The sequence below is a fragment of the Castor canadensis genome, chromosome 11 (genome assembly GCF_047511655.1).
Source record: "Castor canadensis chromosome 11, mCasCan1.hap1v2, whole genome shotgun sequence".
In the NCBI taxonomy this organism is placed as follows: Eukaryota; Metazoa; Chordata; class Mammalia; order Rodentia; family Castoridae; genus Castor; species Castor canadensis.
In genome coordinates this window covers 87,757,439-87,778,101 of record NC_133396.1, presented here as the reverse complement: position 1 = coordinate 87,778,101, position 20,663 = coordinate 87,757,439, and the positions used below count along the sequence as shown (strand labels likewise).

At 42.3% G+C, this 20,663-nt stretch overlaps 1 protein-coding gene across 1 annotated transcript in view; it reads left to right on the top strand.

The window, feature by feature from the left end:
* The window catches only part of Tnn (tenascin N), a 73,136-nt gene extending 55,595 nt beyond the window's left edge, over positions 1–17,541 (top strand). The window contains exons 18-21 of the mRNA XM_020154137.2: positions 5,794–5,890; positions 6,695–6,862; positions 14,219–14,382; positions 16,387–17,541. Coding sequence (XP_020009726.1) covers positions 5,794–5,890; positions 6,695–6,862; positions 14,219–14,382; positions 16,387–16,527 — 570 coding nt within the window. The 3' untranslated portion in view covers positions 16,528–17,541. The remainder of the gene's footprint in view (positions 1–5,793; positions 5,891–6,694; positions 6,863–14,218; positions 14,383–16,386) is intronic.
* The last annotated feature ends 3,122 nt before the right edge of the window (positions 17,542–20,663 follow it).

Sequence of the window (20,663 nt, the reverse complement as noted above, 5' to 3'; positions counted from 1 at the left end):
CCCAGGCTTCTCCCTGTGCCTGAACTGATAGAGGCTCTCATTGCCCCGGACCAGCATGCAGTCTGTACCCGTTGTACATTAGTAACTTATTGTGGGAAAGAGAAAGCATGATCTCATAGTGCTCAAACTACATTCATTTACATATTTACTCAGAGGCCTGGGAAGCCAAAGATGCTTGAGCAGCCATGGGTAAAATGATACCATTTGATGAGCAGCTATGAAGAAAACTTATTATCTGCACAGCAGCATCTGAGGGCCAAAAAGCAACAGTTGAATTGGATGGGGGAGGGAATTCCTGATTGATTTGTAAAATAACTGAACAGAATGTAACACAGGCAGTCTTCCACCTGAGAAGACCCACAGAGTGGTACCTGCTGCTTTTCATCAGTACCGTTGTAACTGTAAGCATTCAGTCCCTTCAGACCTGAAGCGAAATTTCCGGCTATTGTGCCTGTAATTGACCATTGCTAGGAGGTTTGTACCATCTAGTATGGCCTTTTGGAAAGCCCAGTTCACACGGGGAAGGAGACATTTATCTAGGGCAACCTTTAGAGAGATATTTGTCTGCCTAGGAAAGCCATGATTTATTACACAAATACTGAGTGCCTAGTATGTGTCAGGCAATGTTTTATGTATTCAAGATCCAGCAATGAACAAGTCAGACTAAAATTCTGGCCTTCAAAGAAAAAGCTTGTGTTTTACATCTGTTCATGCAAATGCCACAGTTGGTTTTAGAAATACTGACTGTACTACTCCCCCACCCTAGCACAAGCTGGCAGGTATTCCTGAAGGTAGTACGTGAACCATACTCTACAGGGTTCTCTTCAAAGCTACATGCTCCAGAAAACATACAGAGTCTTGAAAACTTCTCCGTAACATATTTTACTGATAACTTCCAGTTTTTGGAGGTTCAAGAGTCTTCTGTCACTGAAGGATGACCTATGGTACATTGCTTCTTTTGAGCTTTTTTTTCTTCTTTTGGTGTGTGTATGTTTAGTACTGGGGTTTGAACTCAACCTAGGCAAGCAAGCACTCTATCACTTAGCCAGACCTCTAGTCCTTTTTGCTTTAGTTTATTTTTCATATATAGTATTGTGCTTTTGCCAAGGGCCAGCCTCAGACCAAGATCCTCCTACTTCTACCTCCCCAGTAGCTGGGGTTATAGGCATGCACCACCATCTCATTTTTGAGCTTTTAAAATCCTTTTAAGGAAATTCTTCTCCATCCTGGCAGCAGGAACTCAATTTGATGAACAGGCAGAAGAACTCCACCCTGAGGCAACCATGGCTGCTGTGGGAGGCTGGAAAGAACATGAGGGAACACTTAAATGTCTCAAATGTTTCCATCTTGGAAGTCTTATGGACTGTATTAGAGGCTCTTTCCACAGGCATTTAAATGCAATTTTGACTTTTTTCTCTGATTTAGTCATTCAAGACATTGAGTCAGATCTCCAGCACAGTGACAACTCAAGTGTAGAGGCAGACAGAGTTTTTTTTTTTTTTCCTCTTGAGACTTATTTGTTAAGGGTTTTTTGTTATTCCCAAATAGTTCGTTATATATTGTTTTCATCTCAAAATAGGAATGGTGACTCAATTAAAGCTGCCTTATCAAGAAGTATAACTGATCCATCCCTATGGTTCAGTTCATTTGAATGTGATATAATAAAATACAACTAGCATTTACTGAAATAGAAGAATAACTTATTATTATCTATATGTGTCAGACTCCAGGATAACTACTTTAAGATTTACTGTGATTAATGACCTGCTGCCACATGGGTGAGCTTCCATGTGGAAGTCCCAAATTAATCCCACGACAGAGGAGTTATTAACATCTTGATCTGAAAATTTGAGGAAGTGAAGCTTGTCAAATTTAACTAAGTTACTTGAGGTCACAGATAGTAGTTGTGGAGCTGTTTCTAAACAATAAAGGAAGAGCTCTAGAATCAGTTTCTCTTGTTGATCTCGGGCATAACTAAAAAAAAAAAAAAAAACATATGTGGCTCAAGTGGTAGAGCGCCCACTTAGCAAGTGCGAGGCCCTAAGTGCAAACCCCAGTATCACCCCCCCACCGAAAAAAAACCCAAAACAAAAACAAAAGGAAGGAAAAAAAGAAAAGATAAAATATCAAGAAAGCTCCTATCAACCTTGGGCAGTATGTTCATTGATTGGAGATCGAGACCAAATGCCTTAGAAGGGTAGGCTTAAATTTGAGCCTGACTTTGTAGTGGGAATGTGATTTGACACTATGGCTGTTGAAGCAAATATTGCTACTTCCTCCATCCTAGGATTCCATTGTCTATGATACAAGAAGAGTCCCTGTGAAGGGGCTGGCACAGACATCTTGATAGAAACAAACAAGTTCTTGAGCCTAAGAAATGCTATTTGGGAATAGACTTGGTAAAGTTGGTATTTTCAGACTTTGGGCTGAAAGGTATGATTTGCCTCTGCCACTAAACAATTAGCTTATATGACTCCTGTTACTTTTTTGGACTTCCTCTTTGTCAAATGGCATCATCTATACTTGCCTCAGAGTCAACACTCAATGGAGCTCAATAAATAATTGTTACATAAGTGAGTAAATGAATGAAGAAGAATGAAGGAAGCCAAAAAAGGACCAGGGCAACTTTAACAAATGGACACTTGAGGAGAGGAGAAAGAATAGTGTTAATGCAGTTTGTAATTGTTTGCTGTGACCATTCCTAAATTCTGCTCAACAGCTCTTTCTCATTTATAGGACATTTTTATGGGACATGTGCCACTCATTTAGCCTTCCCAACAACTCTAGGTGACAGATTCTTCTTTCCTACCTCTATCGCTACTTAACAATGAGCTGGCTGAGAATCAGGAACAGAAATGAGTGACTCACCACCTCCTGCCAGGAAGTTGTTATTGCTGACAGGGCCTAGAACTTTCTCCCACCTATTGGTGCTTTAGCTGAGCACCTCTTGGGCCAGCAAAACTGGACTGGTGCTTCAGAGAAAGCCAAACGTGAGCTCCCAAGTAGAGCTTCAGCATGGTGGCAGAGTAACCTGTTTTTCCTCCCCACCACCCTTCCCAGAGAATGATGTAAAGAATGTATAACATTTAGGGGGTTTTCCTTACCAAACTCAAGATCAGGTGTTTACTTCAAGATACATGCTATGAAGCCTGGTGGAAAGCAGGGATATTAATTGAATGACTACAAAGGGAAATAAGTAGAGAGAAAGAGAAAATAAGTAATCATTTCTGAGGTCGGCAGGATGGCCTTTTAGCTTGGTTTTCAAAGTCAAGCGGAATTATATGTATTATCAATTCCAGTAGTGTACACAGGTATGTTTAGGTTTGGGATATTTTTAAGTTTACTTCATATAAAGAATCTGATTGGCTCTGAGGGGAAACTGCCTGCCTTCTCCAAATTTAGAGGAATATTGGTAGAGAAAACGGCCTACTATTGTGAAATTGTACCCAACTTGGTCTCCATTTTCTCATTTTCTACCAGTCTTCCACTTATTCTAGTCTGGCTTTTGCCCTTAAATTTTACCAACACGGCCCTTGCTAAAGTCAGTGGTGATTTCCATGTCACTAAATTCTAGGAACAGTTTTGTTCTCATGTTCCCTTACCTCTCATCAGTATTTGACATATTGACCATTATTTCTCTTGTGGCTTTTGTGATTCCACATGTTTCTAGTTTTCTTTCTACAGTTCTAATTGTTTCTTCTTCTTTTTTTTTTTTTTAAATGAAATCATCATTCCCCATGTGTCTGTTACATATTAGAAGTCTCCAAGGCTTGCAGTTAAGCCATTTTCTCTTTTCAGTTCCTATTTTCTTCCTATGTAACCTCATCTTTCTCCATGACTTCATTCCTTTGTCTGTCCCAGTGGCAGTCTGTGTTCATTAGGATGGAATAGATTATGTTGCAGTAATAAACCACCCCCAAATTCCAGTGATCTAAGACATAAGCATTTTGCTCATGTGTGCAATGTCTTCTGTAGGTTTGGCAGCTACTTCTAAGCGGTGACTCAGGGATGCAGACTGCTTCCATCTTATGACTCTGTCATTTCAACATGTGGCCTTCCTTTGTTACATTGCAATGGAAGAGAGCATAAGAAAAACCTCTGCACACTCTTCTGTCTTCCTATGTACAGCCTTTAGTCTAGAAATAGTCACATGGTTCCTACTTAGCTGCAAGGGAAGCTGAAAAAGAAAAGGCTTCTTGTGTTCCTGAGGGAAGGAACATGAAATGGGACTTGGTAAACTCCCAGCTGTTCTCAGACACACACTCACCTTAAAAGTCTAGCCTAGACCTCTCTTTAGAACTCTAGCCCTTACATTCAGCTGCTTATGTGGCATCTTCATTCGTCAGGATTCCTCAGGAAGAATTCACACTGTGTCCCTGAATGAGCTCACAACACATTCACAAAACCTGCCTTGTCTCAGAATTTCCCTTCTCAGTAAACAGCTTAGTGAATAGCCATCCAGTTCTGCAAATCAAAACTGGAAGTGTCTTTTTCTTTTTTGTGGTACTAGGATTTGAACTTAGAACCTCAAGCACTCCACCACTTGAGCTACACCCCTGGTCAAGACCGGAAGAATCATTTTTGACTTCTTCCTCTTTCAGTTTCATAGTCTATCACCATGTCTATCAAGTTTACCTTCTGTCTACTTCTGTCTATCCCCAGGGTAGCCTGTAGACCAAGTTTCTGTCCTCTGTTACTGGTATACTGCACTGATCTCCTAACTGGTCATCTCTTTCACTCTTGTTTCTGTCCTGTTCAATCTCTACACTGTATCTTAGAAGGATTTGAGCAAGATGTAAATATGAATATCTCATTTCCTGCTTAGAGCCCTTCAATAATTCCCATTCTTCTTACAATGGGCCAACATTTTGTCAATACTTCCTAACGCCCTACCAGAACTGATTCTGGTTCATCGTTCCAGCCTTCCTTTCTATTCATCCCCCAACACCAGCCTCCAGATCTCTTCCTAATACTCATATTCATTCTGCATCTCCCAGCTACTTTTTGAGAGGAGCTTTCCTGGTTCTTTGATTAGGCTCTCCTGTTTTATGCTCTCATAACCTATTGCATCTTTCCTTCATAACCCTTATTATTATTTAATTACATTTTTTATTTGATTACTTAATTCATGTATATTTCATTTACTGAACTATCAGCTCCATGAAGGCAAGGGCCATTTTGGATTTGTTTTGCACATTATCTTGCATAGTGCCTACTACCTAGTAGATGCTCAAAAAAACTTGTTAGATTTTTTCCTCAATAAATACCTAATACTTGTTATGTTAGAAATCAAGTAAACTAGAAGATAGTTCCCACTTTCCAACTATTTAAGTGGGGAGGGAAGACAACATGTAAATATAATGTGCTCCAATTGAGTTGAATAGTTGTTGAAGGTTACGGTTAGAGCCAACAAAAAGTCTGGAATGTTCTGCTCTATACCCACCTACCAGGAACTACATTATTGGGTCCCTAAGTTTTTCTGTGCTCTGTAATTGAAATTTCCTGAAGGCAAAATCCTTATCTGCTGGGTACTATACATTTTAGTATCTAGCGTATTTCTTTGCACCCAAAGAACACTTATTAGTATAGTAGACAAAAAAGTGAATTTACTGATATATAAATTAAAATCCTTTCTAAAAAATGAAGGAAGATATGCTACTGGAGGAAATCAATATAGGTTCATAGTCTCCTCTTGTTTCTCAGTACCACCTTGGGAAGTACAAATATTGTTCCCCTTCCACTCAGTTACCTCTGTTCAGCACGTCAGAGTGAAGCATCCATTTCCCTCCTTAGGTCTTCCAGAGACGGAACACTGGGCAGCTGGATTTCTTCAAGCGTTGGTGGAGCTATGTGGAAGGCTTTGGGGACCCCATGAAGGAGTTCTGGCTTGGTAGGATCTCTGTGAATCAGGAGAGTGGGATTTTGGGGGAACAATACCTCCCCACTCTCGACAAACTCTTCATGCAGCTTAAGGAGCTCACCATATTCAAGTGACAGGGACGTTATGTGATGGGACTGTGCCAATGGGAAGGCTCTTGTCCATTCTGGAATTTGAAGGCTAGGTTTTTGTGCTATATCCAAGCTCTACAGGATCTTCTTGGAGCCTGAATTTCTTACAAACCATAATAGTAGAAAAATAATTGACTAGGATCCTGGCCTCTTGTTGGGATGACATTCCAGCAGTTCCTGAAATTCTGCTAGTAATGCCAGGTACTGTGGGTATTGGTTTTCCCCTTTTCCCTCTGCTTGCTTATGGAGCAGATGCTCACAAATAGGAAATAGCCAAAGGCATCAATTGGGAAATACAAAATTAAAAAGAACTGATCTGGATACTTAGAGTCTAATAGAGTAAGTGATGTTTGTGGTTCACTTGATACAAAATCTCTTCAGAGGTCGGAGATCCTGTTTTCTATTTGTGGGATGTGTGGATGACAACTAGAGCTGCTTCTATTTTAGCGAGCTTGAGCCAATGCTCAGATTCATTCCATAGAGGTCATTAGCATGATTGTGCCAAATAAATAACAGGATAAGCAAATGAACACCCTCCCCCAAAGACAAGATCTTGGAAAGACTCCTTATTAACAGACAAAACAAAGGCTAAGGTGACTTGTAGCCCTGAAAGTCTCAGATGCAAATGCTGAGTGTTCTCAAGCATGAGTTGATTGGTTATTGGAATTTTGTTCTATGTTTTTAGGACTTGATAAGCTACACAATCTCACCACTGGCACTCCTACCCAGTATGAGGTGAGGGCGGACTTGCAGACTGCCAATGAATCTGCCTACGCCGTATATGATTTCTTCCAGGTGGCCTCCAGCAAGGAGCGATATAAGTTGACAGTTGGGAAATACAGAGGCACAGCAGGTAAGAGTGTTTTCTTACTGCAAGGGTATCTTGCTCTTTGTTTTCAGAGGATTGCTTTGCCATGTGCTGCAGAACTGGAGAATAGAAGGTTGTTCTGTGGAAAGGCATTGTTCTCCTTGACACTTCAGGCTCTATTCTCGTTGGTGGGGGGAGGGTGAACAAAGTCAAAGCAATCCCTGACTATCACAAAATTGGACCTTTTGTATCCCTCCCCTAGTAAGAACTCTCCTCTTATACTCCCCTGTTCAGGCTGTTGTAAATCAGTTGATGAAATTACCCTTTTTGGGCCATTCTGTGGTGCTTTCAACCTTTCATCAGGTTTCAGTAAGGTGGCAGACATTTTTGTCTGCACAACAGTGTGTGTGTAATTTTATTTAAGAATTTTATGATACTTTGCTATAAATAAAGACAGAAATGAAAGTGCTGATTCAAACAACGAGACTGTTAGGTCTCATTAACTTAATACAACTGTGGCCACACAGAAATGAGCAGTTCAGCTGAAAGCGGGGAATCTTTAGCCTCGATTAGCTGCTCATTGGATTTTGGCCATTTGCTGGTGTGTTCAGTTGTGAAGGAAAAGAGCAAAATTAAGCAACGTGACTGAAATACAGGAATTATGCCAGGAAATATTGTATTTAAGAGGAGATGGTTATTGCTTTAATACTAATATTTTTAAAATTTGTGTTTTTTAAACAAAGTAAGTCTGTTCCTTGACATTTGCATGTTTCTGACTTTGGTATAGCAATGTAGGAACGTGTTAGCAGCCAAATCAGCTACTGTATAAGACATGGTCTCTCTCCTCAGACTCACATGAAAAGAGAGGAATAAAAATATAAGGTTACTTTTGCAGAAAGTCAACCAATTGGTAAGGAAAATAAAGAGCTAAGGAGTGGAGAAGGTGGGTGCACTAAAGACCACAGTGAAGGAGAAAACTTCCTGCAGGATGTGGGCTGAAGTTGGATCAGAAGGAAGGCTGAGGGTGGGTGAAGGGGGGAGAAATGACCCAAACATTGTATGCATATATGAATAAAATAAAAATTAAAAAAAAAAAGAAAGAAGGTTGAACACAGGTGGGAGAAAAGGAAGGGCTCTCCAGGCCTGGGGGGGTCTAGGGGAAAGCAAGGAGATTGGAATGGACTTTTTGATGCCTTACAGGACTTCTCAAAATTGTCCCCTTAAGTACCTCCGATGGCAGAGTATTATAAATAGAACCTGTGAGTATCTGGGGCCATGATCTGAAATGGTCGAATGATAATGCAAAATTTCTTTGAGAGTTGTGATTTTATTTTTTTAAGTAATCACATGAATTTTGCTCTTGCTTTCCAGTGCTTAGCACAGAACAAGTCAGTTTAAAAAGTGAAATTTTTAGCAAGACTTTCCTGTGTTATCTCTTGTATGTCTAACATTTTACAGATGTGGTATCTGAGACCCAGTGGGTTCCACAGAAGTGACATGGTGATGTGGAAGGGGTGGGCACCTGCCAGAGTGCAAGGAGTTTGTACTACAGACACAGACTTGTCTGAGGCAGGGGTTGGGTGAGAAAATGTAAGCAAATTATTATTTCTGGTGAAAAAAATCCTTGCAGAAAAAAGGCATTGCAGTTGCAAGATTGGGTTTGGATCCTTCACTTCTTTCCTCAGAGTCCTGAGTCTCCATGGGCCAGAGACAGCTTGCACTACATTCACTCAAAAGTGAATAAAATGTGGAAGTCAGGCGTGCAAAAAAGGCAGCTCAGATACAGTCAGGAAACATATGGACATTGATGTGATTATCAGGATATTTACAGAATGATTTAAGGATAGTCTTTTTTTTGAGATGGGGTTTTGCTGTGTCACCCAGGCTAGCTTTGAGGTTGTAATCCACCTCTTCCTCCTGACTACTGGGATTACAGGTGTGTACCACCACACCCAGTGATCATAATAATTTAATACTGAAATAACTTAAAGATGCTATCTTGGAGGACCAAGCCCATGGCGCCCCACCCCCTCTCCAGATTGCATTCTGCATGGCTTCTTCCAGGATCTCCCACCCCATTGGTGTAATAGGAATTCACAGTCCTGTGTTCCTTATGCTCTTTGAGTCTTCTCCTGCTTTTATCTCAGTCCACGTGGAGCCTATCTTTTTCTCCATTACCCTCTTCTTCTCCATTACCCTTTTGATTATAGTCATCAGGTAGCTTCAGCCTTTCTTTCTCAGGCTAGAGAGTCCCAGTCTCTATTTGTAGGCTTTTAATGGAAAAACACATGAAATTGGTGTTTTCCTTTGGCTCCTGTGCCCTGTCTCTCTACCCAAGAATCAGTGCCCTCCTTGGCCTCCTGGTTGAGATTTTCCAAGAGCAGGTCTTCTAGGCTATTCCTCCCCCTTTCCTTTCCTCTCCATTAACAATTGCCTTTTCTGAGCCTATTCACATAATCCAGTAAATGAACTGGTACTAATGGGAAAGTGAGTGAAAAAGAGTCAATTTATTTGTGAATTAATGTGATTCCTCCCAGGTACTTTATTTGCATTTTAACTGGGAGTAAGGAATAATTCCCTGTTTTAAGGTTGTTCAAGCCAACAGGGTCAGTCTGTGGAGGATGTTTTTTAATAAGAAGCCTTGGGAGACTCAAATCACACAGCATTTAGGCAGCCATATAGTCTTCCCATGTGTACTATCATTCTCACTTTTAAACCCTGAATTATAGTGGTGAGGTCAGTGGAGTTTTAGCTTTCTTTATATATGCTGATTGGCCCATGAGGAGAGCTTTCAATTTAGGAAGCTTCTAGCTACGCATATCCTAAATGATGTGGCACCATAGAGGACAAGCGTTAAAATGGAAGGTGAACATTCAGGTAGCTCCCTGCACGTGTCAGCTCTCTCAGCTTCTAGCTTCATTAGAGCTCTGATTAGGACTGAAAATTGTGCAGCCCTGGTAGAAATGAGTACTTTAATGCTTGTCCCCTCCTTAGACTGTCCAGGTGGGCCAGAAACTATGTTGTTGTTTTTTGAGATAGAGTCTTGCTATGGGTATTTAACATTTTTTTCTTCCCTTGAAGTAATGTCTAAGAACCCACACTATTCCTTGGTGCAGGAAACACCAATGAGGCAATGGAGTGGTAAATTTAGTTTCTGACTGAGTCTTGCAGTAGGATAGGGAACCTGTTTTATAAGCTCTACCTTTGAGATGCTATTTACATATTGAGAGATGATAATGGAAACATAAAGAGATGTTAAGAATGGTTCAGAGTGATTTCTATGGGCCATCCAGTTAATATAGCTGATCTCAAGTCCCTCCTACTTGGGGCTCAGTCATGGTCAGATGCTTGCTTAAGGGGATAGGTCCACTCCCCAGGATGTGACTTAGAAACATGATCAGGGATCTCTACCAGCACTTGGTGGGCTGGGACCAGGAATATTAAATACCCATAGGGAAAATTGTTCTTCCCCGAAGGGTAGCACTTCCTTATTTTGAAGTGGATTTTAAAGACTAGAACTTTTGAGAAAGAGAAAAAATAAAAACAAACAAACAAACAAAACAAAATGTATACATGGACAAAAGGGAAAGCCAGGATTGGCACAGATCCCTCTCTTACTCACCTGTCCTTAATCCCAGGGTAAAAGACATTCAAGGTCCAGATGCATGGTCCTCTGTCTGAATGTAACTTACAGGGGATATGACTTTCATGACTTTTCCTGGTCTGAGATAGTAACTGCCTGGATCATTTTCCTGTCCCAATGAAGCACTGGAGGAGGAAACAGAGGGTCTCAGAGTGACATTTTAATAAGATATACAGTGTCTAGCTTAGTGGTCCCACCTTGAGTATGGGTTCATAACTTTTGTGAGCCTGCCATCCACCAGAAACCCCTTACCTCAGAAGGACTAGCTTTCCACCAAAGCTGTAGAAAGCTAGAAGTGGGACCTTATCATTCATCAATATTTTCTCCTAAAACTCTGACAGAAGGGAGGAAGACCTAAGTTCTGTTGGTGTGGCTACTTTGTCTTTTTTGTTGTTGTTGCTGTTGCTTTTTGTTTATTGGAGATAGGGTCTCACTATGTAGCCCATGCTGGCCTGTAGCTTGCAATCCTCCTGCCTCAGCCTCCTGAGTGCTGGAATTACAGGTGTGTACCACACACCTGGGGTGTGATGACCAGAGCAAAGTTATTTTTCAAGTTATGAGTATTCTCATTATGGACATTCTGAAGGTGAGTTCAGAGTTTGGTTTCTAGACAATAGAAAATCCATCTGCAGAAAAACAAACATTCCACACAGGCTGAAACCTGCTTCGTGTTTCTTTATCCCAGTGTCCAAGGTTAGATAACTATAAACATACATTTGAGAAAGTTTCTGCCCAGGTTCTTAGAAAATAGCTGTGGGAACTTCTTGTTCAAGTTCGGAAATCTGTGTCCATTAAAATAATGTTACTATGGGAGCCACTGTGTGTTATTTCAAGCTGTAGTTAACTAGCTGCAGGAAATCTGGAGGGAGGAGGAAATGTGCATGAATAAAGGCAGTGGGTCTTTCTTGATCCAGAAGACTGGTGGAGGCAGGGCCATTTTGATGTGTCAGAATGAAGTGGCCTCTCTCTTTTCGTGCTTCTCCTGTCTTTGCTGGATCAAACTCATTGAACTGGAGGGACTTTCCCTTTGTGTAAGGTGCTAGTAACTCTTCTTTTTGGGGGAGTGTTAGGGATTGAACCCAGGGTCTCACATTTGGAAAGCACTCACTGTACCTCTGAGCTACACCCTCCCCCACCAACTCTTTGTACCTGCTCATCCACCCCAACTAAATTTTTGAGAGTAAGAACCTCCTCATTTTTATATTCCCAGAGCCTAGCATGGTGCTGGTCCATAGTAGGTGTCTAGTGTGTGTTCTCTGAATAAGTGAATGAACTTGAAGCCTACGTCAGAATCATTTGTAGGGCCCGTCCAAGCACAGAGCATATGCTCCCACAATATATGCATCTGGTTCTGTAGGCTTGGGGTGAGTCTAAGAATTTGCATTTCTTTATTTGTCAGGGTTCTATTTGGTTTTGTTTATCAGTTTACTTTGGCTCCCCCCATTTTAATTAGCATATATTAATTATACAAAGGAATTTAATTGTGATATTTCCATACAGCATATAATGTACTTTGATCAAATTCACCCCCTCTACTACTCTTTCATATTGTCTCTCCCACCTCCCCCCATTTTTTTGTTTTTTGCAGTACTGGGATTTGAACTTGGGGTCTTCACCTTGAGCCACTCTGCCAGCCCATTTTTTTTTTTTTTTTGTGATAGGGTCTCACAAACTATTTGCCTGGAGCTGGCTTTGAACAGTGATCCTCCTGATCTCTGCTTCCTGAGTAGCTAGGATTACAGGTGCAAGCCACCAGAGCCCAGCTCCATTTTTAAACAGTTCTTAGAGGGTTTCATTATACTACTTTCATACACACACACATAAAAAATGTACTTTGATCATATTTGCCCCCTTCACTCTCTCTTTTCCCATTCCCTCTCTTTATACTTCTCCCCCCCAATAGTCCTCCTTTGCATTCATTCACGTTATATTATTATGGTGTTGTTGTTGTTTTTAGGTCTAGATTCTATATGAGCAAAAACATGTGATATTTGTCTTTCTTATCTTATCTCACTCAGTATTATGTTGAGAATTTGAATTTCTAACAAGCTCCCAAATGATGCTGATGCTACATGTTCAGAGACCCCACTGTGAGAACCACTGTTGTAGGCTATCAGAGACAGCTTGCTCTTGCTAGCATAAATGAAGCCCTCTGTTAGAATAAAGAAGCCACAGGTAAATTGGTGTCTCAGCAAGAACCCTGGTCTCATTGGGAATGGTGGCTCAAGCTTGTAAACCTAGCTACTTGGAGGCAGAGATCAGGAGCATCAGGTTCCAGGCCAATCCTTGGCAAAAATTTCTCATCTCAAACAATAAAAGCTGGTGGGGGGGGCTCACCTGTCATCCCAGTTGTGAAGCAAACATAAATAGGAAGATCTCTAGGCCATACCAGGCATAAGCATGAGACCCTGTTTTAAAAATAATGAAAGCAAAAAGGGCTGGAGGCATGAGACAAAGTGGGAGAGTGCCTGACTAGCAAGTGCAAGGCCCTTAGTTCAAACCTTGATACCACCTCCCCCACCTCATCCCCAAAAAAAGGCAAAAAGAAAGAACTCAGGTCTTGGAAAATGAGAACCAAGAGTTGAGTCCCAGCTCTGCCATTTGTGAACTGTGGGACTTTAACAAGTGCCTAGGGTCTAACCCCTATGAGTTTATTTCCTCCTGGGACCAAGAGCTGCCCTGCTTACCTCAAGGGCCTGTGAGAGTCAAGTGAGAACATATGTGTGGAGATGAGCCATAATCTCAGAGATTAGCTGTCACTGTTAAGTATTGTTATTGCAAGAACAGAACTTGATTAAGCTTGTGATTGATATGGGACTTTATTGCCTTTTATGAGCTGAAAAAAGTAAATGTATAAAAGGATGACAAATGTGATAGGGAAATAGGTGCAATCCAAGTAAAATAATTAAAGCAGATCTCAGACAGGATGTAATTAAGCACTAAATTGTACACATGTCCCCAGAAGGGCTCTAGAAGCTCAGGTACATGTGTATATGTGCGCACGTGAGTATGCGTGAGAGAGGGAGAGGGAGGATGTGTGTCAAGGATCAATGAGGAGAATCTTCCCTTGGGGTGAAGTTGAGCTCGGCTGCGAGGAATGGTTAGGATTTGACCATGGAAGGCTGACCTGTTCACTCCACACAGAGAGGGGACAGTGGAATCAGAGATTATGCATAGGGGACAGCAAAGCAAGCAGGAGTAATTCTCCAACCTGTGATAGAAAGTTGGATTTAGTCCTGAGAGGATAAACATGGGCATATGAGCTCCAGCGGACTAGGAGGTGAGGAGCCTAAGAGAAAGTTTTTGGGTTAACATGGGCCAACAGAGATGAGAAGCCAGGGGTCGTGGCCATAGAGGCAGAAAGGTGAGATGTGTGAGTGACTGGGAAGGAAGGGCTGGATCAAGGGTATGAAGGGCTTATCAAGCATGGAACAGGGGTTTCAGATCTGGGTGGCAAGGAAAAGGGTTGCTGTGGTAGAGACGGGAAGACGGAGAGTGATTATCTTTGGTAAGGGGTGGTAGGAGATTTGTTATGACTGGAGATATGGACCTCAAGTTTGGGTGACAGGTCAGGCATGAGAACCTGTTCATTTGTGTCATGCTCTCATTTTGGCCATTTTGAGAGAACCGTGACCACCTGTGACATATAGCTGACTGGATCCTTGGCATTTTCGTGCCTAGATGTTTCCTGCTGGGCTCTCTTTCCAGGCAGACTTTCATCATTCCCTCATGGTTCTCTTCTCCCTTCTCTCTTGTAGGGGACGCTCTAACTTACCACAATGGACGGAAGTTCACAACTTTTGACCGAGACAACGATATCGCTCTCAGCAACTGTGCTCTGACACATCATGGTGGCTGGTGGTATAAGAACTGCCACTTGGCCAACCCCAATGGCAAATATGGGGAAACTAAGCATAGTGAGGTAGGTGACAGTTGAATATCGTTTCTGTCCTAGGCTCTGCTCACATTCAGCTCCCAGAGGGATACCCTCCAGGTTAGTTTGGTGATTCCTCTTTTTCTGATGTTTCCAGTGAGGACAGGAAAGTGTCTCCTCCAGGCTCCATGGCCTTGAGGTCATGGCCCTGTGTCCATTGACTGTGGCCCCTAACTGCTCTGCATTCTAATTCTGCACCCTTACTTAGTGGCAGGTGGGTGGGAAGCTTGGCTGCATACTACTGTATAAAGATTATGTGGATCTCACACCATCTCATTTTATTAGTCATCTTGAGCTGCTATAACAAAACACCACAGATAGGGTGTTGGAATACAGATATGTGTTCCTCACAGTTCTAGAGGCTGGGAAATCCAAGATCAGGATGCCAGCAGATTTGGTTCCAGTGGGGCCCTGCTTCCTGGCTTGTAGACAGCCATCTTCTAGCTGTGTCCTCACATGGCAGAGAGAGAGGAGGAGGGAGAAGAAAGGAGGAGGAAGAGAGAGGGAGAGAGAGAGAGTGTTAATTTCATTGTGGAAGCTCTACCCTCATGATCTTATCTTAACTAATGACTTCCCAAAGGCCTGCCTCCTAACATCATCACATTGCGGGGTTAAGGCTTCAACCTATGAATGTTGGGGACACAGCCTTCAGTCCATAATCTTTTTAGTTGTTCTTGTTAAACCACAACCATTCCTCTCAAGTCCTTTGGTCCCCAGGCAGTCTTTTGCCTTAGGTCAGAATCATTCTTGGATCCACTTTAACTAAAGGCACCAAGTCTGTGCAGTGCATTGTGCTAGACCTGTCTCTCCATTAGAGTGTGTGCAGGGCTGAGAGTTCATTCAGGTTCCTCTCTTGTCCCTTGCTCGAAAGCTTTCCTACCTGTGATTTCTCTAACCTCCATGGTCCCTGCATATCATCTTGACTCTGCCAGCTACCAGGCATCTCCTACCTGCTCCCTCACAGCCTCTTGAAACTTGCATCTTTGCTCCTACTTGGCATTAATCCTCTCTCCTCCACAAACCCATCCTGGGTCTTCAGTTTCCCTTCCTAGGTCCTGATCTTGACCTTTAGGAAGCTACCTCTCCCCAGAACTCACCTCATAACAATACTGTTATAAATGTTAGTATAGGTTCATTTTTATTACTTTGGTCCTAACCTGGCTGTGGGGACTCCTGATCCTTATGTGATTTTTCAAAGGGAAGAAGAAATTTGCTCCCCAGGGGAGCCAAGGAGGGTGGGCCCATGACTCACGGTGGCAGCATGTGGGCCGATTCAGAGAATCCTGTGATCAGAGATCAAATATTTGAAATGAACAGCCAGCATGCCCTAAACCATCCCTATATTTGCTAATAAAAGACATTCATCTGGTTAATGTGCTTTTCACAGTCTGCAAGGCATTTAGCTTCTTGTTTATTATTTACCTCACAAATTAAAATACATAAAATTGGTCACTTGGGCTCTTTATTGGCCAGGTTGCAAGGTTATTAAGTGAATTAAATATTATTGCACTCACCAGTCAAAAGACATAAAATGAAATTTAGTTTTCAGCGGGCTATTTGTTACCCCAGAGCTAATATCTAAACAGTCTAAATTGAAAATGATTTTACACAATTGGCCAATTAATATGTTTATTTTTGCCTTTAATTTTTTGGAAAGGAAAAGAGTAAGACAAAGCTGATTTGATGATTGCTGGCTGGGTTGACCTCCATGTTACCTTTGTGGCCCTCTGGCCTCACCCACATCCTGGTCTCATAGCCCCATCTTCCCACCATGGGAGTCTCCAGCTTATGTCTCCTCAGTCTGTCTAACTCCAGGTTCCCAGAAGAGAGTACATGCTTTTAGATCTGGCTCTTATGTTCTAGATCATAATAGATTACTACCTGTGCCTCTTCTTCAGAGAGAGAGGGAAAAATAAAGGGGGTGGGGGATTTTACTGGCAAAGAGGGATTCCCTTGTATCCTAACTCATTTTTATTTATTTATTTTGCTTAGGGGGTAAATTGGAAGCCATGGAAAGGACATGAATTCTCCATTCCTTACGTGGAGCTGAAAATCCGCCCACATGGGTACAGCAGAGAGCAGTTCTCTGGCAGGAAGAAGCGGTCATTAGGAGGAAAGACAAGAACATTCTGAAGGCCCATTTGAGCAATCTTTGCAGGAGACAAAACCAGTGGGTTGGGGTTGTGTAAGCTTTGGGTGGGGTGGGTGGCGGTGCCCGGGGAACTGACAGTTGAGGGATGCTTATAGCCTCTAGTTTCTGAGATCGCTGGATAACCCACAGAACAGATGATGTCACCATGCTTCAAATCTTAGAAGTTCCTTTTGTGTCCTCTGCATTTTTGTCCATCTCCATGAAGGGGCCTGGAAATTAACAATACCATAGGTACACAGTACATATGGATGGGAAAGATAGCATTGGAACTGCAAGGTTTCCAGCCAGTCTTTGATAACAAATATTAGATTAGGGCAAAAAACTATCACCTAGCACTTCACCAATTGGAAATCTCTAGAACTTGGTTAGATATATTTAAAACTTTGTTAATGTAAGTCTTTCTAGAAAGGAAAACCAAAGAGAGGTTCCAATTCCCCGGGAGTCAGGGCTGATTTAACCTGATGCCTGTTGAGGGAAAAAGTATAAATCTAACCCCTTTTAATTTGCTGGTGTTATCAGGAAGAATCAAGAGAATTAAAGGGGCCAAGATGCATTTACATGTAGCTAAATTCTGACTAGTTTCCAGCATGCTGGAAATTAAAGCTCCCATTTTATTGCTATTTTTAACTGCCCCCTTTTCAGCCATTTATTTGCATAATCACTTTCATAGATCTGCATATGTTGTAAATAAATTATCACTTATTTCAACTTTAAATAATTTGACTCTTAATAACTGGTACCACCTAGACTCTTCTGTGACTCCCTTTCCATGCCCATCAGCCCTCAGCCTCCCTCATTCCTCTGTTCCCCACATTCCTGGACCTTTGGATTTTCTGAGGCCACACACTGTGGGGCTTCCTGTCAGACTGGACATTTGGCAAGTCAGATCCTTTTTACTTGTTTGCTATCATTTTGGAAGGTTTTCTGTAGCCAAGTCAGTGATCATTGAAGTAACTTAAATTCCTACTCAAGAAAAAAATAAACCACTTGATTAAAAAAAATTGCCTTGTGTTATTTTTCTTATATAAGTGCACTTGAATTCTAAATGTAACCTAAGTGCAAAGGAAGGTACAATTTGTGTATTATAAGGCCATTTGGTTGGTGTGGTCTCTTACCTGTGTGATGGTAAATAGTGATATCTAGAATGCAGCAAAGGTATGTTGAGTGGGAAGGAAGGCAAATGTCCTAGAAGCTGTGGTTCCCCCTTCAAGTCTGAGGCATAGGTTAGGTTATTGCCTAGATTTCTCCAGGTTTTAACTTTCAGGTGTATGCTAAGCTGTATTCCTGAGACAGCTTTTGTCATCTTTACAAGTTTTCAGTACTCCCCACTGCCTTTCCCTCTACTCTCGTCCTCCCGAGACACAGTGAACATGTGCCATGGCTCAATCTGATCTGTTAATGAGTGGCCTGAATAGAGTACAGGTTTGGTTTTGGGGCTAATCATTAAAAAAATGTGCCTGCATGTTGTTTATTGATTCAGGAATCTATTTAAAGTGTCCGTCTGTTTTGTATCAAGCAGTATGCCAGGCACTGGGGGAAACAGAGGTGATACGCCAGACACAGTTCTTGTGCTGATGGAGCTAGTGTGCTGTCATTTATTCATTTGCTCATTCATTCAACAAATATTGATTAAATCCTATTGTGTGCCAGGTTCTATTCTAAGCACTGGATCTATCCAAGTAAACCAAATACTCACTTATAGTTTATTCCACACATCTACTGCTTATATTCTACAGGTGGAGACTGACAATAAATAAATAAATTATGCTTAGTGGCAGAGAGTGACAATGAACAACAAACTAATATATAATTTCAAGAAGTGCTCAATAATGTGGTGTGTGGGAGATAACATAGGACAAGAGATGGAGGCAGTAATTGATGGGGTGGGGGACTATGAAGGCTGTTCTCAGGGGTAGATATTTTCAGAGACCTTCCAGGTTCTTTTAGTACAGATCCAGCTTTGTGGGGCCTGAGCAAATTTCCTTGTCTGTCTTAAAGGTCTCTCTGTGCAGCTTCCTAGTTCCAAGTTCTCTTGTTCAAGTTCCTTCTGCTCTGCTCTGTGCAGAAGCGTCCTCACCTCTGCAATTCAGAATCCCTGGGCTTTTTAGCAAGGAGCTGTGTCCTTGGCAAAGGGAATCCAGCCCCAGGTATTGGCTCAGAGTCAGGAATGGCGGATGGTGGCTGTGCTCTTGGTTTTTAATATGCTTCTTAAATGTTCTTGATAAAACACAGACTGCTGGTCTCCAGGCTGATGTTCTGATTTAGTGGGTGTGGCTGGGGGCTGCTGCCATATTGGTGTCCTCTCCTTAAGTAGCTGTGATGAGGGGAAGGGGAGGATCAGTGACTGCTCTGTAGGAATCTGTGATGGCAGCAGATTGTAAAGTGCACATCCCAGTTCACTGACCCCAGCGTTTCTCCACCACTGGCCATTAAGGGGCCTTGGGGGCAGGGGCAACTGGAATTGTTTCTTGCATTCTTTTGCTTGTAGGATCTATGGTGCCCCAGAGGGAGGGGATGGGGCAGAGAAATCCCCAGATCTTCAAAAGTTCTACTGTGAGCAGGAAAGGAAGTTTGGGAAGCTTATTTTTGAAGCATGTTTACCAGACTAGAAACCATTCCAGCCCTGAACCTACATTCTGACCTCATTTTAATATGACCAGCAGCACCCACTCTGGTAGCTGACTTTGGTTCTGTGGAATGGGTTTCTGGATGGATTTTTTTTCAGAAAGGGTCAAACACCTTTCTTAGAGCCCGTTGTGAGCCATGAAGGTTATGAAGCTTACAGGAAGTGATTCCTACCCGTTAGGACAAACCAAAGCAAACAGAAGCTCAGATAGCTGCAGTCAACTATAAGCCAGGCACCAGAAAAAGAGGCAGAAGTCCCACAAGCAGTTGGTAGTTTCCAGAGCATTGTCTGCTCCATGCAAAACATGAGCAAGGCAATGATGAACAAAACAGATCGCTGCCCTTCAGTGGTGTGGGGTTGTGGGGAGACAGTGTGGGGACTAACCAGGGCTGTGGTAGCACTTGGGGAACTGTGAGTCACCAGGGGTATGGTGAGCAGTGGGGATGCCCGAGAAAGCTTCCTGGGGAAATGGTGACAGCAATTATGTCTAGAAGGAGGGTTGGAGGAAGGGGTCTGAGTCTGCTAAGGGAGAAACCAGATGCCTAAAGGAGCCAGGGTCCCTGGGGGAAAGGAACTCTGTGGCAAAGGAGGGTGTGGAGTATGATGAGCTTGAGGGAAGGAAAGTGGCTTCTTGGTGGAGGTGGGGAGAAGCCTGGGGAGCCAGGCTGCAAGGATGGGCAGGGATTCTTTTTTGTCATGACAGTATGGTGGCTCTCAGCTCACACTGCTGTCAGAGTTACCATGAACTTTGATGTGTGTCCTTTTGCTCACTGCCCCCCTCCTCCCCAGACTCTGCTTCCGTGGATCTTAGGTGAGTCTATGCATGAGAGCTTTTCAAAACTCCCCAGGGGATTCTAATATGCAACAGGGACAAGAGCCACAGCCCACATGAAAGCACTCGAACAGTGGAGAACTCACAGAAGTTTTTAAACCTTAGTGTAACACAGACAGGCTTATATCTTGGAAATATCAGTTTGGTGGTGGATCAAGAATGGGGAGTAGTTCCTATAAATTGTATTTTTATTTTTAATTGACATGTAGTAATTGCACATATTTATGGGGTGCAGTGTGACATTTTAATGTGTGTATACAACATGTAATGATCAGATCAGGGTAATTGGCATGTCGATCTCCTCAGACATTTATCATTTCCTTGTGTTCAGAACATTCAAAATCCTCTCTACTGACTACTTTGAAATATACAATTATTCCTTGTCAATCATGGCTATCTTACCGTGCCACAGAACATTAGAAATTATTTCTCCTACCTAACTGTTCCCCATACCCATTGACGATCATCTCTGGGGGACGGGAATTATATGAAATCCCCTTTTTAGGGCTATCTTAATAGTTTAGGCAAGGGGTAATGACTTTCTTGTCATGTGGCAGAGAAGGTAGGAAAGGAGAGGAGGGCACAGATAAAAGAGATTTTTACGAAGACACACCAGGATTTGAGGAAGATGTGTGTTAAAGGCAGGAGACCTGGCCATA